The 27,559-nt window shown below is 45.7% G+C and overlaps 1 protein-coding gene across 1 annotated transcript in view; it reads left to right on the top strand.

The window, feature by feature from the left end:
- The first annotated feature begins 425 nt into the window (after positions 1-425).
- ECEL1 (endothelin converting enzyme like 1) overlaps positions 426-27,559 on the top strand; it is a 38,893-nt gene continuing 11,759 nt past the window's right edge. The window contains exons 1-14 of the mRNA XM_078869851.1: positions 426-446; positions 3,055-4,160; positions 5,056-5,124; positions 6,869-6,979; positions 9,514-9,606; positions 10,612-10,736; positions 13,242-13,464; positions 14,864-14,962; positions 16,074-16,148; positions 17,382-17,485; positions 18,549-18,607; positions 19,624-19,675; positions 22,378-22,445; positions 26,064-26,188. Coding sequence (XP_078725977.1) covers positions 3,060-4,160; positions 5,056-5,124; positions 6,869-6,979; positions 9,514-9,606; positions 10,612-10,736; positions 13,242-13,464; positions 14,864-14,962; positions 16,074-16,148; positions 17,382-17,485; positions 18,549-18,607; positions 19,624-19,675; positions 22,378-22,445; positions 26,064-26,188 — 2,304 coding nt within the window. The 5' untranslated portion in view covers positions 426-446; positions 3,055-3,059. The remainder of the gene's footprint in view (positions 447-3,054; positions 4,161-5,055; positions 5,125-6,868; positions 6,980-9,513; positions 9,607-10,611; positions 10,737-13,241; positions 13,465-14,863; positions 14,963-16,073; positions 16,149-17,381; positions 17,486-18,548; positions 18,608-19,623; positions 19,676-22,377; positions 22,446-26,063; positions 26,189-27,559) is intronic.

Here is a 27,559-nt window from a genome sequence, read left to right as displayed (position 1 = left end):
ATCATGGTGTTGATCTTCACCAGTCTGATGGGCAAAGTCATGTTCGGCACCGATATCGTTCCACTATAACTAACATCAGTATCGGCACCAAAAGCGGTCAGCACCAACATCGCAAATACACTTTTCTCTAATAATAATCATCATCATCATTAGCATCATAACACCGCCACTTTAATAATCAGCACAGTATTATTATAATCATCGAACGCATCATCACAATCACCACCACCTTGACCATCAATACCATCCACTCTAATACACATCATCATCATCGTCATCATCCAAGAGTCAGCATTACAATAATTGCCATCATATGTTCATCTCGTGCTCAGCGCTCCCAATCGCTGTCGATCATTCTCACTGACGATGTCGGTTGTCTACTCGAAACTGCCTTGGTAGGAGTCTGCAACACACGTACAGGGAGAGCGTCATTTCAACACGGACTGGTAAGATGATTTACAAATTGCCCTACGTGTCTCAACAATGCGATGCACCGGCGGTGTGCTGTGTCGTGTTCATCTGAATGTTGTGGTAACTCCACGGCGGTGCCCCCGCGCACGAACGCACACGTTTTATGTCGAATGTGCCGATGCATACAAAATACGCGCGCACACAGTGCGTAGATATATACTGTATCGCGCAGTCTGTATTACTACGAGTGGCTGCAAGTACCACAATGTGTGGCTGCTTTACTATGTATTCGTGATCCTGATGAAAGTATAGGGGGGGGGGGAGACAGAGAAAACCCCATGGAATGCAACACTCATCGCATATTGCAAATGCGAATATTTCATGATGTATTGCTGAATTGTAATTGTTTACGACGTACTATGCCTTAAGCATAGCCGACAAATTGTATTTGATTTAATATTTATTACAGGCGTACAAGTCTTCGTGTGTTTTTTTTTACAATGCGTCTTGTTGAATAATGATCAGAAATTACTTGATCGTGTGCGGGTGGCGAGGTGGATTCATGATTTGCGTCGTGAGAGGAGACGGTGGCTTGGGGTGGCCCTCAATCCAGCAGTGGATTGACCATGGCTGCTGCTGTTGATGATAATGAGGGTGCCAGTAGTTAAGGAATGTCAGAGCAGTGTGTGCAAGTGTTGAGTCACTTCATTCCCAATTGATGCGCAAGAGATCGCGCGCACGTGGTTGCTATTGCTAATGCGCGCGTTGACTCAAGCAACGAGCCCAAGGTTAGCCCCGTGTTGTTGGCCAGGGCCTCTCTTAGGTCGACTCAGCATGAAATGCCGTTGTATGTACGTGTAGTGTGTACATGTGTATCCCGCGAGATGCAGAGCGCCGATTTAGATGACCTCGCGAATGTGTGTGTACGTATGTATGCATACGTGTGCACGTGGGTGTCCCACGTGGGGAGCGGTGGCGCAGTGGTTAGCGCGCTGCGCTCCGAAGTACGAACCCAGCAACCTAAATCCGATTCCGGGCCACCTTTGTCAAGTAGTGTCAGTACTTGTCCTGCGCTTCCCTTAGGTTGACTCAGCCCTAAATGACAAGCTGGTGCAGTGTGTATAAATTAGCACTGGAGGAACAAAAGCAAGCCAGAAGTGGTTTCTGCCCATCGTTTTAGCCTTAATAGGTGCTCGCTAACACAACTTGCTACAGCAATCTACATGACAACACAGGGTCTGAATATCTTGGATCTGGGGGGGGGGGGCGGGGGAAGGGGGTAAATTGATAAACTGAAAAAGTCGTATCGCAGGAGGTCACAAATATAAAGAGTTCGGTAACCTGTTGTAAAGTGATACGAGCAAATCTTAACTTCTCGTGGGAAATATTTTCCGGAGTTCAGCCCCGGACAACTCCGACTGAAATCAAACCCTTAAGCACAAGTTAGCTCGGAGGGTGTTGCTGGCAACGCGTTGCCTATTGCAATCCGGGCTTGAGAGGGGCGTTGGTGGATCGCACTGGGATCGCAGCACGTGGCGTATGAGACACGGACCTGCAGGCGAAGCGAGGTGACTGCAGGGGGTACAGCAAATAGGTTCGCTGATCTATCCCCGCATATTCGTGCAGTGTTATCCACTCGTGTACGCAGGGTTTCGACATAGCATTGATTCCATTTCGTTGGAGTGTATTTCTGATTTTAGAATCTGGCTACGAGGTGAAATTAGAGCTTATTCCTCCCAATGATTCATGGACACCAACTGCACCTATAACTCGTTAGCCTCGTCAGTTTCTATCCACTGTCAGGTGAAAGTGTTATTATGGTCTCATTCTCCCTTTCTCTCTACGACTGTTATATATATAAACACATATCCTACTCATATGCTTGTACAATATTTATTACTTGTTTTATTAGACTTATTTATCCTGAACATTTTTTTCAGGAGGGCCCTGCCATGTTCCCGCAGTAGGGGGCGATGGATGCTTCGTGAAATCCCAGATTTTTTTTTCTGATTTGGACCACGACGCCGTCACACGATGGCCTACACTTGCGAAGGGCGTCACGGGATCTTTAGCGTCCCACTGAAAGTTGAGAGCGTTTCAGTTGTATATGGTTAAAACAGCCACCTCTCTTGTGCTTCTTCAGAGTACATGATGAGACACAAGCCCAGAGATTCCACGGTAAACGCAATTTGAAATGAGTATTAGGACTCAGTTGAATTTTTTCCCGAGGTAAACAAAAGGTCCACCAGCAACTCTTAAAGGTGACGATGATCATGGAATGATGATGATGACCTATATATAATGGTGGTATGAAAGATGACAATTACTTTGACGATCATGATCATAATCATTTTTGATGATAAGATTGATTGAGTGACTTTGGTGGTGACTACATTGATTACACTGAGGAGTGTGATTACAGAGACAACACGATGATGATAATGATATTGGTGACACTGATGATGACACTGATTATGATAACATCGATTATGATGACATAGATGATGATGATCAGGTGATGACAATCACACGGATGATGACGATGATCATGACAAAAATCACGATGACGATATTGATCGCATCGACGATCACATCGATGACAATGACACTCAAATGTCGACGCGTCCACGCACACGCACGCAGGCGCCATGAACAGCAAGCGCCACTCCTTCATCGGCCGCTACGACGATTTCCCCGAGGTCACCGTCCTCAACGGCTTCGGGCCCCGGGGCTCCGGCGAGTCGGGCCGCACCCTCTCCCTCGAGGCCCGGCTGAGTCCCCAGCCGGGAGACCGCAGCTCCGCCGCCGGTGGCGGTGGCAGCGGCGGCGGCACCGACGGAGGGGGCCCGTGCTCGAGTCGCTGGAGCGCCCGCGAGCTCTTCCTGCTGTCCGCGTGCGCCCTCGCCCTGGGGCTCTGCGTGGTGCTCGGCTGCGTGCTGCTGCTCAGGCACATCTCGGAGACGCGATCGCCGGCACCGCCGCCGCCTCCGCCGGCACCGCCGCCGCCGCCGCCCGGCAGCGGCAGCGGCAACCAGCGGTGGCCCGCGTCGTCCGCTTGCAACCCCAGGGGCCGCTGCTTCGCCAAGGCGGCGCGTTTCGTGGCGCACAACGTAGACCCATCGGTGGACCCGTGCGCGGACTTCTACGCGTTCGCGTGCGGCGGCTGGCTGGCGAGGCACTCCATTCCCGAGGACAAGCTGAGCTACGGCCTGGTCACGGCCATCGCGGAGCAGAACGAGGACAAGCTGGCCAAGCTCCTGCACGGCCCCATCGCGGCCCGAGGAGCCGCCGAGCGGCGGGACGCCTCGCCGAGGTCGCCGCTGGCGGCGGCGCGCTCGTCGTCGAAGTCGCCCTCGAGGAAGTCGTCGTCAAAGTCATCGGCGGTGGAAGCGCCTTCGTCCATGTCGTCGTCATCTGCAGCAGCAGCAGCGGCGGCAGCGTCATCGACGACGTGGTCCTCATCGTCGTCGTCGTCGTCGTCACCGCCGTCCCCATTATCTGCAGAGCACAAAGCCAAGGCGTTCTTCCGCTCGTGCATGGACATGGAGGAGCTGGAGCGGCTGGGCGGGGAGCCCATGCTGGAGGTGATCCGCGCGTGCGGTGGCTGGGACGTGCTGGGCTCCTGGAGGCCCAGCAGCTGGAACTTCGACGAGCTGCTCTTCCGAGCGCAGGGCATGTTCAGCACCTCCGTCTACTTCTCCATCTCCGTGAACGTCGACGACAAGAACTCCAGCCGCAACGTCATCCGGGTAATTGAGGGCGATGGGGCGGCGGGCGTGACCGAGCGGGAGCGCGTTCGCCACTTGTTGCAGGCGTTGGTGGGCTCGGGCTCAGCGGGCCGCCCTGGTAAACACTTTCCCATTCCGATGACGTACGTGTGCAGTGTAGCCAGGGGAACCTCCCCCCCCCCCCCCCCCCCCCGCGGTAGATGTGCCTGTGTAGCACAAGGTGCACGCATCAAACGGCAAGCATATGAGCATTGGTCTGCCAATATCGTAAATGTTGCCAAGTGGGTTTTCTCGATAATTAATGCATTTTTCCGGCCAATTTATCAATTGTACGTGTACGTCAGTATTTTTTCTTCCTATTTCGTTTCAATTATGTACACGTACAAACACGTACGTCTTCCGAACAAAATCAGAAGAAAACATTAAATAACTTTATCGATACCGAGGCTCCCACGAGGCCATAGTGGGAGGGCGTGCGGCACAGTTTGGCACCAGCTATCGTAGAGTGCGGTCATGTCGCTACAGTTCTCTGCGGTGAGTGGTTGTTATCGTGATCGAGGTAGGGGTAGTGATAGGGGTTGGGGTAGTGACAGGGGTTGGGGTAGTGATAGGGGCTGGGGTAGTGATAGGAGTAGTGATAGAGGTTGGGGTAGTGATAGGGGTTGTGTTAGTGATACGGGTTGGGGTATTGATAGGGGTAATTGTTGGGGTAAGCCTGGTCGTAGCTGGGGGGGGGGGGGGGGCGAGGTAGAGAGTAGCAGTAGCGGGATGTGCTAGAGAGAAGAGATGTGTCTTAAGGGAGAAACACGAGCAGGTTCGTGAAGATTGACTGCTTTACATCTCTTGAATCCTATAAATAACTGTGCTCGACTCTTCATCGCATCTGTGTTTCTCCTACCCGTGTCCCTGCCTGTAGATAGACCAAGAGGGACTCACCCTGCCTGAGCGGTCCCTCTACCTGGGACAGGATGAAGAAAGCCTCAAGGTATGTTGCATGTTTCAGTGGAAACTTAAGAAAGCATCATTATCATGAAGACACATTTTTTTCCCGGAACCCAGGAGCACCGAGTTTGGACTTCGGTCCGCAAAATTTCTGTACCCCCCTCCTGTGTTACGGTTCATAAATAAAATAGTATATATTAAAAAATATATGTATTCAGCCCCGTGTCAACCCCATGTTGACTGTGGGATGTTTGACCATACTTCACCACGCTGGTCAGTGCTGGCTATTGAATAATACAAAAAAGCATCAACGTACTTTATATCTTCGATCTCGTGACCTCTTCTGAAGCACGCCTGCCACTTACTTGCCCCCACTGACTCTGAGACCATTGGATCATGCTCACCACAGCGATGGTCTCCTCAATGGTCACCGCCAATCCCTTTCATCTCCAAACTCCGAGTGAGCCAGAGTTTGCCGCAGGCAGGCTTCTAGCTCACACCTCGGATATCATCATCGACACATCATCTCGATGCTCCGGTCCCTCCAACCAATTGAGTTCTTGTATCAACTTCAAGATCATCGTCAACCTTATTGGAGATACAGAGCAATGATACATTTTGTTAACACTACAGTGATCCACCAAGACAAAAATAGCGACTGTAGTTTGTTCATCAAAACCGGGTGGGGAGGAGCAGTGTTGCAAGCGGTTTGCACACCACGCTGTGAACCCAAGTGACCAGAGGCGATTTCTTTCTTTGCAGAGGCACATTCTCGGAATGCCACGTGACGAAAGACCTTTCAACGAGATGAGAAACTAGGTCACCGTGCGGTTCTGAATGTGATTTCGCACCGCACATACAGTAGCCAACCGTGCTCATCGGAGGTGCGGGGGAAGGACAACAAACTAAACACAAAAAGCAGTTCTCAAGAAATTCGTTTTCAATCTCGATTTAAAAGTGCATAGCTCCAGTGGCTTCCGAATATCGGAAGGAAGAGCGTTCCAGACGGCCGCACATGCGGTGACCGTCTCTGTCCGATGGACAGCAAAAAGCCGCCGCTGCTGCGAGGGTGACCGGAGTGTCGCGTGGTGATGGTTCATGCCTCTTGACGAGATCAGCGAGGTTATTGGTGGTTGATTTGTGGCAAGCACCACCATCACCACCACCACCAGCCGGTGAAGCGCATCTGAAAGCGCGCAATGCGTTGACTGTCTTTGCTCAGGTGGTTAGCCAATTGCCGCTGTTGCGAGGATGTTCACGTGATTGTACTGGTAGGAACCTCCTGGTTACACCAGCCCACAGGGGATTATTGTGTCCGTCCGTCGTGCAGGGAGGGGCTGGGTTGGGAGGGTGGGGAGGGTGGGGCTGGGTGGAGAAGGTGGGGAGGGGCTGGGGAGGGTGGGGTGTGGCTGGGTGGGGGGTGGGAGGGGTGGGGCTGGGTGGGGAGGGGCTGGTCACCCCGTGGTGCCCTTATAAAACTCAACGTTTAACCTACTCACGCCGGCTTGTGCCCGCCCTCACAGTCGGGCATATTTGCGGAATACACCACGCCACCGTTGACCCTGGCCATTGACCGAGCAACCCAACGTTCCTACCAGCTCTCTCCGCCAGGAATGTGTTTTAATCTCCTGGACGAGATCAGCAAGGTATTGTGGTTCATTCGTGGCAAGCACATTGTGCGTGAAATGAGTGCGACCTTATAACGTATTCGACCTTCGAATGCAGACGATGGGGCTTCCGCGCCCCACGCACCCTCGCTCCTTCTCCCCCTCTCCGTGCGTCCACAGGTGATCAAGGCCTACAAGGTGCTGATGAACAAGATCAGCACCCTGCTGGGAGCCAGGAACGCCAGACACAAGCTGGAGGACGTCTTTGAGTTTGAACAGCAGCTGGCCAACGTGAGTCATCGGCCAGAGATGCCGGTTAGCCAGTGAACATGGTGCATTTGTTTTTTACATTGTCGAGGTAGCATGGTGTATGGTTTCTTCTCGCAATATATATACACAGTACTGCGTGTGGTTTCCACAAGGCTGTTTTTAATTGCCTACACAGGCAGCAGGTTGGCGCATTGGAAACGCTTTTGCCTGACAGCAAGAAGCGCCAAGGTTCGATTCCCGACTCGGGAATCTTTTCTGTGGGGAGTTTTTATGTTTTCCTCCTGTTCGGCATTGGTTTCCTCTGGGTTATTTGGTTTTCCTCCAGTAACTATGCGACTCCTATACCAAACAGGACCCCGTCATGTCGATGAAGTGCCTTTGGCAATAACATCTGGCAACCCATCAGTATGTGTTTAACAAGCTTTTCTCTAAAAAGATACCAATGTAAGTGGTATTAACCAAACATCCCAATGCTGAAAAATGTCCTGAGATTTTATCTCAATCAGCGCTACATATAGCAACGTCACTGGCTACTGCAAAAACTTGGCAGGACCCTCCTTAAAAGGAGTCCTGAGACTCGGCAACGCTTTGCTGGGTAAACTAGCATCGTTGGCCACGTACAATGCAAAATAAGTTCAACATACATACATGATAATAAATAAACTGCCCGAAATTAAACACATATAGATTGCATGCAGCCATCAAGCTCATCTGTGCCACTGTGAAGACTGCTGCTTTTATTTGACAGTGGGTATGGAATAATTCATCGATGTATCGAATAAAATGATACATGCATAGAACTATGCGTACGAGAATATATTTATTTCACAGTCTATGCAAATGATATGCCAGTCATACATTTTGGCTGATGGAACAAAATAAAACTTTACAAGCGAGACTCAAAAAATATATAAAGAGTACAAATGAGATGGTAAAAGAGATAGGAACAATTAATCAAATGAAAGATGAATCACAACCACCAATTGTGACTATTCACATTGCATGCACATATTCTACTGTCAATGCACTCGATATCTTAGAAGTAACACAATACGTGTAATACCTTGACAAAGCGGCCATTCCTTGTGGTCGGTGCCACTACTGTGTACAAGGTCCTTTATTTTTGCAGCCCACTTAGAATGGACGAACGCCACCGTGAACCATAATTTCACTGGGTAAATGAACTCAACGTAAGATTTGTGCTCTTGCGCAGCACCTTTTGCTGAACTAACACGTGGCCATGATCACTGCTTTAAGGCACAGCTGTGAGCTTCAGGGAAGCCAGTTCGCTCATAATAACGATAACAACAACAGGAGTTTCATTGATGCATGAGACCTCACATCTATAGGTTGGCAGCCCTGCAATTCCACGCTCAGGCCACTGCTGGTGGAAAGATGCCTCCAATGAAGGGGACCCTGGAGCAGTGGTTCTCAACCGGGGGCACACGGACCCCCTGGGGGCACGTGGCAATACGTGCGATCATGTATAGATGTATAAATGTGTGAAATTAAATGGTACACAGAGTCATTTGGTGAGTAAGCATGTACGAATCTGCCAATATAAAGTAACTACGATAAAATGTTAGTCCATGTGGTAACCTAAAACGATACAAAACACCTTTCTAAACTCATTGATCGTAAACAACGTGGTTTTTTAAGAATAATTAATCAGTGAGCGTGAACAAATCACATCACGCATGCAGTGTGTCCGTTGAATTTTGTACACACTTGCAGTTACGAGCTAGTTAAGATACCTCCCAAAATGGACAATTGGCTAAAATATTGATGATCATCATTATTCATACATGTATTTCATGTTGGGTCAGTGCAGTGGGGGTGACTCGGTTTAAACACAATTCAGCGGGAGCCAAAACAAGGTTGAGAACCACTGCTCTAGAGGGACCCTCCAAGGGATGTTATGGCCCATATGGCCCAATCTTCCATGCCAGAGGTCGCAAACGGGTTTTGATTCCTTACCCGTACCCGGCCGCACCAGGGTCACAAACGGGTACCCATACCCGATACCCGGCCGGGTACGGGTAGCCGGGTATCGGGTAGGGTACGGATATCGGGTACCCGATTGCGACCTCTGGGATGAAGCCATGTTGCAGGCGCGGGTGGGTTGATTCTAGGAACTTGAATTGTGAGAAGAGACAAGACGTTGGGAAATGAGTGACAAACGGTTACTCACCAGTGACTCACGGTCTACCCGTACCCGTACCCGCCGCAACAGGGTCGCAAACGGGTACCCGTACCCGGTCGGGTAGCCGGGTATCGGGTAGGGTACGGGTATCGGGTACCCGATTGCGACCTCTGTTCCACGCTGACCAGACGGGTTGGAAGGGGTGGCAGCACCCACAGCCACCAAACACGACATGATTCTCATACTGATATATATTAAGTAATAAAAGCCCCTTTCTATTCCTGATTTGTTTTGGAATGGCCGTAATGTACGGTGAATGTGGCCATTAGCCTGGACTGGCCCATTAAGTGTGGCTGAAATTGCTGTTGTTGTGGTGGGGGTAAAAGCAACTCGCGTGATTTCTGCTCCACAGATCACATTGTCAGAGTCAGACCCCTTGAGACGGGACATCAATAACATGTACAACAAAATGAAATTGAGGGACCTTCATCATTTGGCTCCAGCTGTGAGTATCTACCCATGCACGGGCAACCAAGCCTGCGGTGCGGAAGGCATTGCAGCTGGGTGGACCGTCCGTCCAGTGGACACTTGGCCGTGAAATTAATTAAACAAGCGGAAGAGGGATTGCTTTTCAATAGTAGATGTGGCCCATAACAGCTAATGTAATACGCTATCGTGAAGTAATGTGTTGTACTACCATCAATAACCATGAGTAGATCGCATGAGCATAATTCTCGCTCCAAATTATGCAACTTAAATCGTGCTGTTTGTTGCTGGCTACTTGGCATTTTAGGCCCATTCGCTCAGCAAGTGTGATTTATATACTGTGATAACTTAATCCATCAGCTTATGGCCTTTCTGGACCATTATTTTAAAACACATGGAGCGCTCTTTTGCCAAAGATATCTGGCAATCCAGCAGTATTTGTTGAACAAGCCAAACTCTGCTGATGATAGCCAAATGGTTGAAATTTGTCCAGAGATATGTATTGCTTAACACGAATGCTGCTGGGTAATATTGATCTGAAAAGCCTATTAGGTGATCAACTAAAAATGCTTTGTTTTATTTTGAGCAACCAACAGAAGTCTTTCTATTTTATTACCCATGCATGCCGCAAAATGAGTTCTTATACAAATGTTACTCTTAGGCCAAACAAGACCCCGTCATGTAGTAGATGAAGTGCCCTTGCCAATAACATATGGCAGCCCATTAATATTTGTTTAACAGGCTTGTCTCTGCTGATGAGTCCCTGAAGTTTGAAACCAGCCCAGAGTTCTGCCTGCTGGCAAATATTGAGCCAGAATGGCAATCGGCTGATGGACTAAATACATATTTGTGTATATATATCGAGAGATGAATGGAAGACGATTTGTATTTTTGACATAATGTTCTTCAACAATGCGAAATGAGCTTTGTTTTAAATGAAAATTGGTATTGGTGGAGATGCTACCTCGCTGCCATGTCCAACATTCCCAATTTTACATCAATGCATTTTCTTTTACGTGATCAGATCAACTGGAGGCAATTTCTGGAGCAGATTTTTAGAAAGCGGATTTCAGAAGATGAAGAAGTCGTGGTTTTAGCTACGACCTACATCAAGAAACTCTCTCATCTCCTCTCTACCACTCCTGTCAGGTACAGCACAGCCCACACCTACAGGGTTGACCAATAGCCACAGATCAGACGTTTAAGTTGGACATGTATCCTTAACGCTGACCATAAGGGTCAGAACTTCTGCACATATTTGATAATGATTCATTACTCTTTAACTGTGTGCGACAGCTCAAAAGTGTGGGACCTGCTCTGGTGTGGTCATAATGTGATATTGCTAATGCATGTATGTGTGTTGAACTTCTTTCGCACCATACGTAGCCAACCGTGCAAATGTGAGGCGCGGGGGAAGGATGGACACACTAAGCAGGGGCCAACAGACTAAGCAGTGGCCTCGAGCAGCAGTGGCCAATACGTGGATCGCATTCTATGGGTGGATCAAAAAATATTTGCTGTGGATCTAAGGACAAAACAGAACAAATGCTGCCATAAGCACACAACAACAACAACTCTCGTTACCGCTGATGGCGAAATAAAAATCACCGACGAAGACTCCACACATTAAAAACATAATGACTTCTACCAATAGGATGGCACCTCTAATTAGCACGGTTGGCTACGTACAGTGGGAAAGAAGTACAAGATATGTACATGCATGGCGCTAGTACTTTATGTCTATACAAACAGGTACTGGTAATTGTTATAGTTCTCTGGTGGATCATGGAACCTGTTGAGAACCTCCAGATTGGATCAGAGTGCTTGGTGGATTGGTCACCCCTACCGTTGAGCTCTTTTCTAAGTAATGTTTAACTTGTTATAAATCATCCTCGGGTCTAGAACATCTGTAAGCTTCGTTTTTTGTAATATTAATAGTAATTTAGGTATGTTTTATGCAGACGTTTTAATGTTTAAGTCTCTGATTTGGAACACATCTTTTAATTATATATATATATTTTAAAATATCCCAGGAATGCCTCATTGAGTCTGCAGGCTCTTGTTCCGATGTTTCACCAACTCCCATGATGAGGATTACAGTTTGGGTCTTAGGCTGCTATGGCGTCAGGGTCGGATCGCCGGACTTGTAATCCAGAGGTCGACAGTTTGATCTCCCGGTGTGGCAGTTAAAATAATGGGCCTCTGTGCAACCGCCCGGCAGTATAACTGGCTGCACTGGATACTCTTTGGTTCTGTCGGTAAAGTCACATGACTTTAAAGTCACTTTGTATAAAATAAAATAAATTATTAAAATAAATTATTTTATATTTATACCTACGTGACTTCACCGAAAGAACCAAAGAGTATGGATCACTGCAGTCACGAAAACTTCAAATCTAGATTGGCTGCACTGGGTTCACCACCACAATAAATCAGCGGGTCGCGTCTGCGGGGATAAATCATGGGTAATCCCACTTCTTCCAAGACATCTGACCAGCGTGGAGAAGTAGGCCAAATTAATACTGTCTAGAGGGGCTCTCTAAAGCTCCCAACCCTTCCGTTAGCAATGGCGTGAGCAGGCAATTGCAGGCTTGCACCTTCATCTTTCTACTGCATGCTCTGTGAATATTGATTCTGTTTTGTGTCGTAACGTTTTTACAATTGATTTAATCTCAGACCTCATTTGCCAATAAAATACATTGTCTTGTGCTTCAAAGCCTTCTCAGCTGAAAATAATGCAAAAGTAATTTATTTAATCAGGGGTCAATTATTGCGGGAAAATATAGGTTGAGGCATTCGCGTGAGTCTAACATGGAATTTTTTAAAGATGTTTTTAAAATATAAATTGTTTTCATTAATGCGTTAATCCACTTATATGTATCTAAAGCTTGGCATATTGAACAATGTAAAATATCTTTGGCATGTCTAAGGTGATCTTTCTTACATTTTTCGTAAGCGGCATCAAACAGACATTGCCGCAAATTGAATGGGGCACTGCATTTTTCCCCCCTGGCTCCAACTCAAAGGCAAATTACTCGCGTGGAATTTTTCAAATGCATTTTTCTGCTGCCTGAAATAGGCATTCGCAGTTATGACTGAAATCTTGTTTTTTTAATATGCATGCATTATTTAATTTGTAGAAAAATCCCATTCCACCACGTGTTTGCTGTTTATACTACGTACTATGATTGCAGTGCCAGATATGCAAAATACAGATATATATACTGTAAATAAAATAATGCCTCTGACCAAATCACCCGGAATGCACCCGGTCATGTCAGGTCTCAGAAGCTAAATATGCTTGAGCCTGGATATTGCTTGGATGGGCGGACCAGCGTGCACCAACAGGTTAACATAGGGATGTGGCAAGGCGACGTGGTGGGCAGCGGTGCAGTAAAATTCATTTTAGTCCGGTGTTCCACGCTCCCCGCCTTCAACAACCATTATTGCGCAGCGTGGTGAAGTAAATATAAATGTGTCGTTAACCCACCACCACCCGACACAGCCAATTAGTAAGGTTTGTCACGTAAACAAAACGTGCCAATTCGTTACTACATCAGCACAGCGGTCTGTGGTGGAAAAAAAGAGCTTTACAGCTCATCGGATTCCTCCAGCATAAATAAACATTCCGATCCCAATCCCGTTTCCGTGTAGGGTGCTGCACAACTACATGCTCTGGCGGGTCGTCATCGTGCTGAGCACGCACCTCTCGCCGCCGTTCCGCGCCGCGCTGCACGACTTCTCGCGCGAGGTGGACGGAGCCGAGAAGGAGGTGGACCTGGAGCGCCTCTGCTTGGCGCAGGCCAACAAGTACTTCGGCATGGTGCTCGGGGCCCTCTTCGTCCGCGAGCACTTCTCCCTGCACAGCAAGCAGAGGGTGAGGTGCCCTCTCTCGCGCCGCGAGGGAGTCACTCTCGGCGATTGGCGGGGCCGCCTCGGTTCCACCGCGGCGCAGAGAGAGAGAGAGAGAGATGGCCCCCCTCCTGCTGCTGCTGTCATCTCAATGGGAAGGGAGTCAGTGCCGGATTATCCTCGTAGCACAAGTAGCTACATATGTAGTCACCTACGTGACTTTACCGAAAAAACCTAAGAATATGAATACTTGCAGTCACGAAAGCTTCAAATCTAGAATTAGCTGCATATGCTACGGGCCCCGCACTTTCAAGGGCCTCGCACTAAATGCTTTCAAGCTATAAATTCCGGTTCAGTGATTCTGCACTTGCTCTGTTACTATAGTACTATACTGCCTTCAACTTTTATTAATGACTGGTTGTTTTAGATTAGCGATTTGTCATGTTTTCTGGCTGTATAGCACGTGCAAAAATACAATTACTTTACTATGCAAGTAAAAAATGTGTGTGTTTTAATATTTATGTGTCTTTTTTAAATGAAGGGCCCCTTTATAACATATGCTACAGGCCCCGCACTAGCTTAATCCAGCACTGAAGGGAGCAATCTTTTAGAGACGAGCCAAAGCAGGTGGATTTTTGTCTTTTTTTTTTACAAAAGCCCGGCATGAAGCACAAGCAATAAAAAATGGAAGGGGCACAGAAATGCCTCGGACAGAAGCCCAAAACTCAGCTCTCAAAGAGTATCGTTTTTAGTCTTTTCGCTGGTTACCAAGCGGATCCAGCGGCGTAGTGTGTGGTTGGCATGAGGCCCGTAGTGTCGGAAGGGCGCCAGCGGGGGCAGAGAGACCCCCTCCACTGATAATAATGTAGAATTTTTCACGTGCACAGTTTTCATCCACTCTCAAAGATAGAGAGAGAGAATTATTCAAAGGTGCAGGAAACCACATTTCATCGTGGGAAGGGCAGGCAGAACCAGAACCAACAGTTGCCCAAGTTCTGTAGTTCGATATTAGGGTGTTTCGCTATCTCCATTAATGAGTGTTTATACATGTGGGAGGAAACCGGAGTTCCCAATGAAAACCCACGCATAGAAGAGGGAAGGGGGGTGTAGAAGGGAGGGTAATGTCTCAGCCATCTTCCTTTAATTTGCAAGCTGCGTTCGAAATTTCTACACTTGTCGAACAGGGGCTGGACAAAACGCAGAGATGAGTAAATAAAATGTCAAATAAGCACCACTTCCATCCAGCAGTGGATTGACAAAAGCCCTTCAATACATACATATCAGTGTCCAGTAGTCTGATTGGACAACCTCCGTTCACCCCCCAAATAAAGTGTCACTCATTTGCTGTTCGTTGTTGATTAATTAATCCGTACCACCCGTCGAAGCCGTGTTTGAATAAAAAATCCAATTTGCCGAACACTCAGGTTCAGCAGATGGTGGAGGACATCAAGCATGCCTTTGACCAGCGGCTGGAGGAGCTGGGCTGGATGGATGAAAAGACAAAGGACGCAGCACGAGGAAAGGTACCAATTAGCAGCAGCTACTGCATGTATGTGTGTATGTTGAACTTCTTTTGCACCGTACGTAGCCAACCGTGAGTGGGTGAGCGAGTGGGTCAGTGAGTGGGTGAGTGTATTGGGGAGCAGTAGTGTAGTGATTAGCGCGCTGCACTACGAACCTGGCGACCAGAGTTCGATTCCTGCTCACGGCCAACACCAGTGACGATCATTTAAACAGGTTCTGCGCCTCCCCAAGGTCGACTCAGCCTCGAATGATTACCTGGTGCGATGTGTAAACATCGCCACTGGAGAGACAAAGGCGGCCCGGGCGTGGTGCTGGCCACCCACCTCCTCGTGCGCCATTCCATCCTTAACAGATGCTCACTAACAGCACTTGCCCCAACAATCTATTAAGGCTACATGGGGGATCTTTGTCTTTGTATGTATGTAGAATTTATTTTGCGCCGTACATAGCCAACCGTGTTAATCGGAGGTGCGGAAACTCACGGGCACACAAAGAGCAGTCGACGGTTTACATCACGGAAGAGTCCAGCCGGCCGACCACGGGACCTCGTGGGTTCATCAGAGCGGGCGTGACGCTTGTCTGACCTTGCAAGAGGCTTTCCTTCTGTCGCGCGGTGTGACATGGACACTCGGGGTCGCCTAATGACCCTTTGTGGCCGACGCAAGTCTGATGACGACGAATAGCAAACTCTGCGTTGGCATTGCAATCCAGTTTCAATTATTTGATCTGAGGCGTTCGTCTTCCAGTAGGAGGGCGATGATTGCAAATTTATAATCGCAATTTTTTTAATGTTCGTATTTGGCAAATTTCGACCCTGATGCCGGTGGTTCGCGCACCGCGCTACGAATCTGACCACTCGAGTTTGATTCCTGCTTACGACCATCACCAGCTACGATTATCTGAACTGATTCTGGGCCTCCCCTAGGTCGACTCAGCCTCGAATGAGTACCTGGTGCGGTGTGTAAGCGTCGCCACTAGGGAGACAAAGGCGGTCGGGCGTGGTGCTGGCCACCCCCCCCCCCCCTTCGTACCGGCCTTCACAGATTCTCGTAACCAGCACTTGCCCTAACAGCCTGTTAAAGCCTACATGGGGGATCTTTGTCTTTGCAGCTGCAGTACATGATGGACATGATCGGCTATCCCGAGTTTCTTGGGAGGATGGACGAAGTCGATAAGGAATATGGAGTAAGTCGCGTCTTTTCTTTCTGCGTCCAAATTTTTTGTATTCGGATCGATAAGTGTAGTTTTACGTCGCGGGGTGAATGTAGTGGCCACTTTGTAGCTGGAAAGGACCATGCAAACCCATTGCATACGACATAATTGAATACAATAAAACACGTGTGATTCTTTCACGTGTGTGATTCGATCCGTATATACGTTTGTGAGTCTCTACGTCAGGGGTGGGGAACCTTTTTTCAACCAAGGGCCATTTGGATATTTATAACATCATTCGCGGGCCATACAAAATTATCAACTTAAAAACTAGCCTGTTATATTTGGTCGAACATTTAATTAACTCACCCCTAATGTTATGCCTGGAACTGCTTCTCTTTGGTGAGGCGTGTGATGTTAGCTGGCATTGATGATGTTGCTACTCGCAACTGCTTTTCCAGGTTTGCTCCTAGATTCATTGAATTTCGAGTCCCGCCTGCGGTTGCCTTGGCAGGGCCACACCAAATGATTTTGCGGGCCTCATACGGCCCGCGGGCCGGACGTTCCCCACCCCTGTACGAATACAATAAAACACGTGTGATTCTTTCACGTGTGTGATTCGATCCGTATATACGTTTGTGAGTCTCTACGTAATTCACGTGAATAATTCGCGGTGCTCAAAACGGGTACTGAAATCCAGTTACCCAACCAATCGCATCTTTCCCCCTCGAGCCCTCATAACCTTGCTCAATTCGAGACGCCTGTTCAGTCTGAGCTATCACAACTGCTGTTTGTGGCTGGCCGCTTGACGTTTTCGGTCTTGGAGGAGCGGGCGTTGTGCCTGTGCTCAGCAACTATGTTAAAAAATATATGAATGCTAAACTACACAAAGCGGCCTGTAGTTATGCCATATTTCCTTACAGCAGGCGAATGTCAGTGCCGTTCTGTGGACTGTAAATCAATCGTTGTGTCTTCTGAGCAATGAACTCACTGGAAAGCAGCCAATATGTCTATTGTGCCTACAACAGATTGAGCTACACAATGGGAACTGCTCATTCAGAAGGACTCAACAGTTTATGTTAGAATTTGGCAAATTTCGACCCTGATGCCGGTGTGTGCGGTGTGCGCGTGTGTTTGCGAGAATGCGTAAATCATCGACTGCGTGGATTGATTGACCACCAGTTGAACCGATTGTGATCTTTCCGAGTGCCGCAGCTTACGTTTGTGGATGACTAAACGGCGGTGGTGAACTGTTTACCGCTTCAGTTTGAAGTCAACGAGAAGTCGTATTTCAAGAACATCCTCAACAGCATCGAGTTCAACATCAACGTGTCGATACACAAGATTCATCAGAAGGTGGAGCGCAACGTGTGAGTCCATCACGCTCCTCACAGTCGCGTGGCTGTTGCTTGCACATTCGCCCCGATGAAGAATTTTTTATAGTTTTCGCCGTTGTAAAAATGAAGCTGGGAAAAATTGACCATTAAAAACACGCATTGGGCCCAAAAGAAATACGTTGGCAATATACGGTCATCGAGATGGGGTTCAGACCCCGTTGCTCCCTTTACCTCCCCATCACCGCCATATATTTCGATTGACAATTAGCTTTCTTGGTGCCTTTTCATGGGCGATGCAAATTACATTATCGGTTTCAATTTGCTTCTGTCATCGTAATGAATTGCCATCATAGTCGGTCATCGTTGCCATCCATCTCTACCCATTATCATCTTAATCTATCATCCGTCACCCATCCATCATCGCCATCATCCATGTATATTAATACTCTTTTTTTATCATTATTATTATTGAACCCATTGCATTTCCGATGGTTTGCAGCCGAGATAACAATCGGTAAGGGGGGATATAAATACTGATTTTAAGCGTGTTCAACAACTTTGTCTATGAGATTTTAAATTGTCATAATTGCATTCCTGACTTTAAGACTTCCATGACGTTGGGATAATAAAACGGATCAACCGTCTGTTGTTGCAATGCAGCTTTCATAAGGATTAGTTCATGAGCCAGATTAGAATTAGGTACCAGTCAGAGGTGACACATGTATTCAACTAACAAGAGTAAATTATGTGTAAACATACTTAAGAAATTAAAATACATTATTTGGTTAAACTGCATTTGCCGTGGTCTACGAGCACAAATAACAAACAAAATAATCATCCACGCATTTGTCAAAAATACTGACTCATCTAAGTTTCCGTTCAAGGCAGTGTTATTGATGAATGCGTTGATTTTTTTTTGCTTATTAAAGAAGTTTATTGCATATTCACTTTATTGCCAATTTAAAGATGTTGGTCCAACTCCAGTTTGACCATCTCCAGTGGTAGCAACATGCAAGATATGTGTTATTCTGGGCCCATGGACTACGTTAGAGCTTGACACACGTAACGTTCCAACCGCGTGTCTTTACTTCTGTAGGTGGCTGCTTCCTCCTCAAACTCTCAACGCATATTATCTGCCCACTCACAACCAGATGGGTAAGATATGTTTTAGATGCCCCCTGGAAGCAAATGTTGTTGTGTTTAAAGTGCAGGAGAGGTTATGGTGTTTTTATTATATTATGTGAATCCTAGCGAGAGAGTATGTTTACTTATACTCTTAATGTCGTTTTCAATGAATGGCAATCGTGATGTATTCAGTGAACTCATCTGCGAAACACTCCTCTTGCAGTCTAAACATAAAGTCGTATATTTAAATGTCTATGCCTTGGTGCCCCGCTGTCTTTGATCTGTCAAAGATGATTGAGATATTTTCAATTGCCTTGATGCTTCTTGTAGCGTACAGACACTTAAGTACACTCGTTACATCATGATGGGGCCATAATACCCATTAATTCATAAATTAAAATTGTTTCTTATGCACAGGATACAAACTTCAAAGCTTGTGCATGCGAAATTATTATCTGCAAATTATGCAATTCATATGCCTATTACAGGCTCACCCAATGATTGCTGGAGACTCATGGCGCAATGCCACGTGAGGCTCACTAAATAATACATTAGCGACAACAAAAAAAGCAGGCCCGTTATGAGTCCCTTTTTTTATAAGGAGCAGAATAAATTGCCTCGTTTGCCCAAGACTCTAGGCAGCCCTGAGCATGCAATATAATTATCAAAAAGTGAAATTTACTAATCTAGAAATAAATCGTGACAATTCATCGAAGCGCTGTGAGTTTAAAATGATTACATGCCCGGCGGTCATGCAAAATAAACATTACCTCTACCAAAAATAACGGCACGCTTCTCCATGCATTGCATGAGTCATGTAAAGATGAAATGAATTAAGATATCGACTGCCGGCAGTAATCTAATGACAACGTAATTTTGTTACGCGTGTCTCTGTCTGGTCTGCTGTGCGTGTGTGCTTGTGTGTTTATGTATACATATTGTATCTTCCTGTGTTCCATCGGGCCTGTAATTGGTCGTCTATCATTCTCGTGTTTCTGTTGGTATGTGCGTTTGTCTCTATGCCCTGTTTTTCTTTTGCCTTCCAGTCTTTCCAGCTGGTATCCTCCAGCCCACGCTCTATGACCCTGAGTTCCCACAGTAAGCGGCACAATGAACATATGAACCGTCAATAACATTTGTAAACATGGCCCGGCTTTGGTCTCCAAAGACCGACCCAGGCCTCTCCTGAATTCTCATTTCCAAAGCTGGGATTGACATGTGTCTTACGTGGTTATACAGCACTACAATGCATTGATCAACTCGTATTCAAACTAAGTAATATTAATCTGCGTCCCTCATCCACAATTTCATACTTTTGCAATCACAATTTCATTCAATGTAAAATGCAAACTGCTTTCACAATTGTATTTCCATGTGCCTGTAAGAATTTTGGATGAGATTTAGAATGATTAATTAAAGCGTTTTAAAAAATGCCTTAGAAAATTATTGCTGTTCAGCTGGATAAGATAATGGAAAATAGATGCATGTTCTTTAATGGCAATTAGGGCATTTTGTGTCAGTGTATCGCGTGTAGATCTTGTTAGTGTGTGTTCAGATAGAACAATGCATAATCACAGTGGGAGATTCTAATCCAATTGAAAAAAATTTAACTGCCACAATTAGAGTCGTGTTTTAATCATGGCTGGATTTCAATAGGCTTGTATTGAAATAATTCTGCTTTACTGTGGCAAAGTAATTTAAAGGTAATCAAATGCATACCCAATGAATCTACATATTTGGATGTAATTTGGTCTATTTTTAAATCCTTTATATTAAGTTCGCTTGCTTGCTTACGACCGTGCAAATCTTTCGGTCGTTTTTTAACCCACTTCCCGTGATCCAATCGAGCTGACATTTTCCACACAGACTCGTTGTGCGTGACAATTAATGTTCGTGAAAAAATTTTTCCCAAAATGTTACACCTTTTTAGGACAAAAATATTATATTTAATTACCAATTGCTTAATGGTGCAATGCAATCATCTGACCCATAGGTGGCAGCCATCTCAAGCCAGAGGACGAGAGGACTCTAGCCGCCACGCATATAAAGGATTTATAGTGAAAAACTTTGTTTTTACGGGTTATACTTGTTCCAATTTTATTTCCAGCGTGCTATCAGCACATCATGACACGAAGATTTATTTTGGAAATCTCCAATAGCACTGCAGCCCCAGGTCTGCAGGAGACTTTCACAAAACGTCTGGGATTGGTGGCCGTCACGTGACGGCCAAACCAATATTTTAATTCTCAGAGCTGGAATTTAGCCATACAAATTTTGGGGAAAAAAACGTTTTTCAACCTTCTTCTTGGTTCTTTCGGTAAAGTCACGTAGAAGGGAAGTAATAAAATAATCAAAATAAAACATAATAAAATAATTCTCACGACGTTTCGGCCACAACACAAACAGCCGTCCTCAGGTGAAGACCAGGTCTGAGGACGGCTGCTTGTGTTGTGGCCGAAACGTCGTGAGAATTATTTTATCATGTTTTATTTTTTATTATTTTATTACTTCCCTTCTACGTGACTTTACCGAAAGAACCAAGAAGATGAATCCCTGCAGTCACGAAAGCTTTAAATCGAAATTTAACGTTTTTTAAGTTTTACTTGATGATATTTCGTTCAGTCATTGGTGACCAGGCAGAGACCATCAATTATTGAGTAGGAAACGCTTTTGCTTTGGGTAATAAGACAATCAGCGTCATCAGAGTTATTTAAGTCTGTCTTGAACACTCACCTCTTTAAATTGGCCTTTACCCACCTAGTTCTGGCAATGTACCCTGGTTCTACTTATTTCACGCTTTCCATACCCAGTTTATTCGGATCTACGAATGAAATGCACCTCGCAAATGTAAATTAGTATTATTCATATTAACTATCTACACTTGAATCATGGGTGGCTGCCCAGATTTAAACCCAGCATATCAGCAGTGCTGACTCAGCGCCTCCGACCGTTGAGCCATCTGGTCACTTCTAAAACAAAAGTATTTTTTTGGAGAACTCATTATTATGGTTCCTCTACAAAGGTCACCTACTGAGTACTTCGGGACCAAATCATGGAAATGTCACAGGCAAGTTCACTCTAGAGGACAGTGGAGAAGAGAGCACTGCAAGGAAATATCGGTGATAGAAACGTTCATGCCCCGATAGCTAAATAGATCAAGGGTCTAGAACAGGGGTGGGGAACCTTTTTCCTACCAAGGGCCATTTGGATATTTATAGCATCATTCGCAGGCCATACAAAATTATCAACTTAAAAATTTGCCTGTTATATTTGGTCAAACATTTAATTAACTCACCCCTAATGTGATGGCTGGAACTGCTTCTCTTTGGCGAGGCGTGTGATGTTAGCTGGTATTGATGATGTTGCTGCTACTCGCAACTATTTTTCCAGGTTTACTCCTAGATTTATTGAATTTCGAGTCCCGCCTGCGGTTGCCTTGGCAGTGCCAGATTAAACGATTTTTCGGGCCTCATACAGCCCGTGAACCAGACGTTCCCAACCCCTGGTCTAGAACAAGGGTCTAGAACAAGGGTTTAGAACAAGGGTCTAGAACAAGGGTGTCATCCTGCGGCTCTGGAGCCTCATGCGGCTCTTTAAGGACGGCTTCGTGACCGTCATTTATTAAGGCCCCACCGTCTCGTATTCACATTGCATTGCGGTGCTTAAGATATTGAGTTTTTTGTTCACCAAATTCGAAAAGAAAATGTCTCTTCCTGTTATTTCGGTTGCCAGCCCCTGGTCTCGAAGAACGAGGTTGAGCACGCTTTACAATGGTTTTTCGCGTCTCTTTCCTCCAACAGATCCATGAACTATGGGGGAATTGGGACCATCATCGGTCATGAGCTCACGCACGGATACGATGACTGGGGTGAGAACAGCAGAAAACGACGCCTTCCGTACAAACATCTGTGCAATGTCACAATCGCAGCGATGAAACACACGACCAATTCGGCCAAGTGGCTCCGATAATGTTTCATACACGGACATTTCCCGAATCTATGAAATCATAAAATGATACATACTATGTTATAAAGTGTTCGTTTTGTGACCGCTGCTGTGCTCACGTACCACGGATCCCCCTTGTAAAATAGCCGGGCAACTGGCTAAATGGGACCATCCGTGTAAACAAATCAAATACACGTAAACTTAATTTGTTTATAAATTCTCTCGAGAGCTGCCATCTAGTGGAGGCCCTTTTGCCGGCAGTGGCGTGCTTTATCCAGGTAATAGTGTGCACACGGTATGGAATATTATAATCTGTATGTGTGGCAGATGTTGAGAATGTTTTAATAACTTCCACTCCGCACTCAAAACTCACTTATTGTTCCCTAGCTCATTCCATGACCCCTTAATCTCCCCCTCGTAACTGCCACCGTTATTTTTCCCTCTTAATTTTCTCATTATATGGGTTTCACTCATTCCCCATTCAAGCTATTCACCATCATTTACTGCCATCAATTTCGCTTTCCCCGAATTCACACATCACAGATTTGCCCCCCATTGCTTCCTCTCATCGATTTCATTCATCTCATCTCCACCATTGACATCTATACGTCAGAGGTCGCAAACGGGTTTTGATTCTTTACCCGTACCCGGCCACACCAGGGTCACAAATGGGTACCCGTACCCATCCGGGTACGGGTAGCCGTTCCCTACCCGTACCCTACCCGAAATGAGTGACAAACGGTGGCTCACCAGTGACTCACGGCCTACCCGTACCCGTACCCGGCTGCACCAGGGTCGTAAACGCAGTGGCGGCTCCTGCAAAATCTCTCAGGGGGGGCAAATGTCTGGATGATTGATAAGGATAAGGTCCACCCATGCAATGGATAAATTAACAGCTTAAGCATGTAAAGGCAACTTCACTTCTTTAATATTAATGAAAAATAAAGTGACTCTTACAATACATCTTGTTTGTTTCTATACTCACTATTAATACAATCCACTCAAGTTTCTTTTATTAAAGATTCCACTAGGTGGCGACAAATTATATTGTTGGATGAAACGTGCTTATGTATGATGACGTAAGCACGTTAGTGCGAGCCCTCCCGGAAGCCATAGATAATGCATTGCAGCGCCCCCCGTTAGAAAAAAAACATCTTTGAATGTAAGTCTATGGGGCCACTCGGGGCGATTCTCAGCCGGAGTGAAATCGCCCAAAAAGAGGCGGTACTCCACAGAACGTGACATGACGCTGATTGGACTATATCCAGAGGCACAGTGACGGCTAGCGTGACTCTGTGGTTGAATGACATTGGTGGTGCGTCGCCCAATCGCCCTAATGAAGAAACCGCCCCTGCGCAAACGGCTACCCGTACCCGTACCCAACCGGGTACGGATAGCCGGGTATCGGGTAGGGTACGGGTATCGGGTACCCGGTTGCGACCTCTGCCATACGTACCGTTGTTAATTCTGTGTAAAGCGCCTTGGATAAGGCGCTAAATAAATGCCTTTAAGGTAAAAATAATGAGATGCAGTGTGTATAACGTACTGCACTTTAGGTGAACTTTGAAACCCCAATCGTATCTCTGGACTCATCGTGAAAGGGATTCAACTGCTTTGAAGCTTGCGATGTGAGCAGACACGTTCATCATTGGAGGCAGAGTGGTTGTTGGAAGGGTTCAATTTTAACATTCCCTTAAAGCAGTTTGACCTCTCTCCTTAGATTGTTTACTCTGCGTGCTGTGTTTTAGGAAATGCTGTTGATTTAGTGTGAGGGAGTAATCTGCCCCCAGCCAACAATGTTTGCCAGTATTCATGTTCGTGGAATGTATTTACTTGTAATGTAATTCATGTCAACCTTTTTAAATGGATTTGTGGTTAATTTTAAATTGTATCCAGTGGGCTTGTAATAACATTTCCACTTTCCTTTCGTCATTTTCTTCATAGGACAGCCATTCTAGATTTCCTAGAAAGTGATACTTATTTTGTCTTTCCTTTTAAAGATTATGGACTTAATTAAATCACAACCAGGATTTTAGACTCACGGCCTTCTTGTGAGCCAGGTACTTTTCTATCGACTCAATTGGCTGGATTCATTGACAAATGTTAGATAAAAAAAAATAGGAATAATACTCAACGTGTCCTTTATTTAACCCAGAGAAGCCTCGCTGAGTCTCCAAAAACTTTTTTTTCTGGAGTATTGCATTTGAATGTTTACCAATTTCCCAAATTGACTGCTTTAGGATGTGGGAGAAAATTGGAATACCCATTGAAAACTCATACAAACAAGAGGCTAATACTCAAACATCCACACGGATAGATTAAATAATCTATCGTGATGCTTTGTTTAAATGGCCGCCTTGCAGCACGTTACATTCTCAGGCAGTTATTCCATCCCAGTTATAAGTATAACCCGTAAAAACAAAGTTTTTCACTATAAATCCTTTATATGCGTAAGCAGCGAACTTAATATAAAGGATTTAAAAATATGTTCGCCTGTGGAGGACGCGGGGATCGATCCCGCGACCTTTGGCATGGGAAGCGAGGGTGCTACCAACTGCGCTACTCCGCCACGGCCTGTGGAGGGGTTATGCTCTGGGCTGTTATACTGTGACGTTCAGCCAAAGCGATGAATGAGTTCTATTTGAATATATATCAAATATTTTTTTTTTGCCTAAAAAGTGTAAAATTTTGGGAATTTTTTTTCACGAACATTAATTGTCTGGCACAACGAGTCTGTGTGGAAAATGTCAGCTCGATTGGATCACGGGAAGTGGGTTAAAAAACGACCGAAAGATTTGCACGGTCCTAAGCAAGCAAGCAAGCACGCGAACTTAATATAAAGGATTTAAAAAAAGCGCTGCTTAGCTCATGCAATCTGATGGGACCAGGAGCATTCCATTCAGAGTATAAATGATGGTGATGGTGATGGGACAAAAATTAACCCGTAAAAACAAAGTTTTTCACTATAAATCCTTTATATGTAAGATCACCTCTTGACATGCCCCGTATATTCCCGAGGGCACTAGCGTTGACCCGTTTTACCACTTTCAAGAACCTGGCGGCTTCAATTTAACTGCTCTATAAATAGTCTCCACTGTACAGCGTGGGGGCAGGGATTTCATGCCATGTGGTTAGTCAACATTTGCGTCATCATGAAACGGGCGGCTAGAGTCCTCTCGTGTTCTGGCTTGAGATGGCTGCCACCTATGGGTCAGATGATTGTCTGCCACCATTAAGCAATTGGTAATTAAATATTTAAAAAAAATTCCCTAAACAGTGTAACATTTTGGAAAAAAATTTGCACGAAAATTATTGTCACGCACAATGAGTCTGTGTGAAAAATGTCAGTTCGATTGGATCACGGGAAGTGGGTTAAAAAACGACCGAAAGATTTGCACGGTCGTAAGCAAGCAAGCAAGCACGCAAGCACGCAAGCAAGCAAGCAAGTGAACTTAATATAAAGGATTTAATAATGAATGAAATACTGCTTGAGGATCCTTGGTGAACGGATGATGTCATGACTTAAGCTTTCTGACTGCAGGCGGGCAGTATGACAGACACGGAAATCTGAAGCAGTGGTGGACGGCTGATTCGTACGGCAAGTTTCTGGAGCGAACAGAATGCGTCGTGAAGCTGTACAACAACTTTACCATCAACAAGCAGAACGTGAGCAGTGTACCCACCATGCAAAGCACGCGACACGATAACATCTGAGCCGAGCGATCAATAGTTCAACCAAATCACCCTGGATTACTTCGCAACTGAATGGGGTGCCATGGTGGCAATATATCAATGCCCTTCACCTGGTATGCAGGAGGTCGTGGGTGCAATCCCGACCCTGATGCCTATATATTTGAAGTTTGCATGTTCACCCTGTGGCTGTGTGAACTTTTCTCCGTGTCATACTAATATGGGTTTTCCCCTTTTTTCTGGCAACAAAACTGACACCTTTTTACAAGGAATCATGCTTACATTAACCACAATACTTTGAACTGTGCGCCTTTTGGCGTCATCTGGTCGAACACCATATGAGACTAGGCTCTAAAGAAAGCTGTCTCTGGTGTGGACCAATCAGTTTCAAAGACAATGCATAAATAATCAGAGGATTGTTTTTTGTTTGCATTTGACTGCAAGTATTGTGGTTAATGTAAGCATGATTCCTTGCAAAAGGTGTCAGCTTTGTTGCCAGAAAAAAGGGGAAACCCCCTATTAGTATATTTTGGTACTGGCAAAGGAGGTCCCATTATGTTTTCTCCGTGTCCTCAGGTTTTTCCCTGCACATTTCAAAACATGTGTTTCGAGTATTTGGCTGCTATAAATGTGCACATGATAAGCCACTTCGTTGAGCTGTCTGAAAAAGGTATATATAGCTCAGTGGGACTTACCTGGTAAAATAAAATATTGTTTAGTTTTAGTTTAATCACCTGCATACGTGTGGACGTCTCTTTGCAAAGATGTCTGCAAAATGAAATTTTGAATGCTATACGTAAGTTCCTCTCACTAGTGTCATGCATAATGTTATCTTGGATTTTTAGCATTTGTATCATTGTAAATAGTTAGTTTCAGTCGTGTATTATTTAGTTGGCATGTTTCTAAAATTCCCTTTTTTCACGTGAGCCCTGTAAACCCTTCCAGTCCCATGCAACACGCATGTTGTTTTGGACAGGTCACCATTGGAAAACAGCTCCTTTGCTCGATGGGCCTCACCGCAAATCAACTCACTGACATAAGCAAATCAGTGGTATGCAACCAAGTTTGCATGCTCTGGTGCAGTGCCGGATTATTCTAGTAGCAAAAGTAGCTACATATGCTACGGGCCCAACACTTTCAAGGGCCCCGCGCTATATGCTTTCAAGCTATCAATTCCGGTTCAGTGATTCTGCACTTGCTCTATTACTATAGTACTATACTGCCTTCAACTCTTATGAACGACTGGGTGTTTAAGGTTTAGAGATTTGTCGCATTATCTGGTTGTATAGCAAATAATAAAATAGAATTACTTTACTATGCAAGTTAAAAATTTGTTTTTTTTATATT

This window comes from Lampetra fluviatilis, chromosome 28 (genome assembly GCF_964198595.1).
Source record: "Lampetra fluviatilis chromosome 28, kcLamFluv1.1, whole genome shotgun sequence".
Taxonomy (NCBI): domain Eukaryota; kingdom Metazoa; phylum Chordata; class Hyperoartia; order Petromyzontiformes; family Petromyzontidae; genus Lampetra; species Lampetra fluviatilis.
This window is presented reverse-complemented; position numbering and strand designations above follow the sequence as displayed.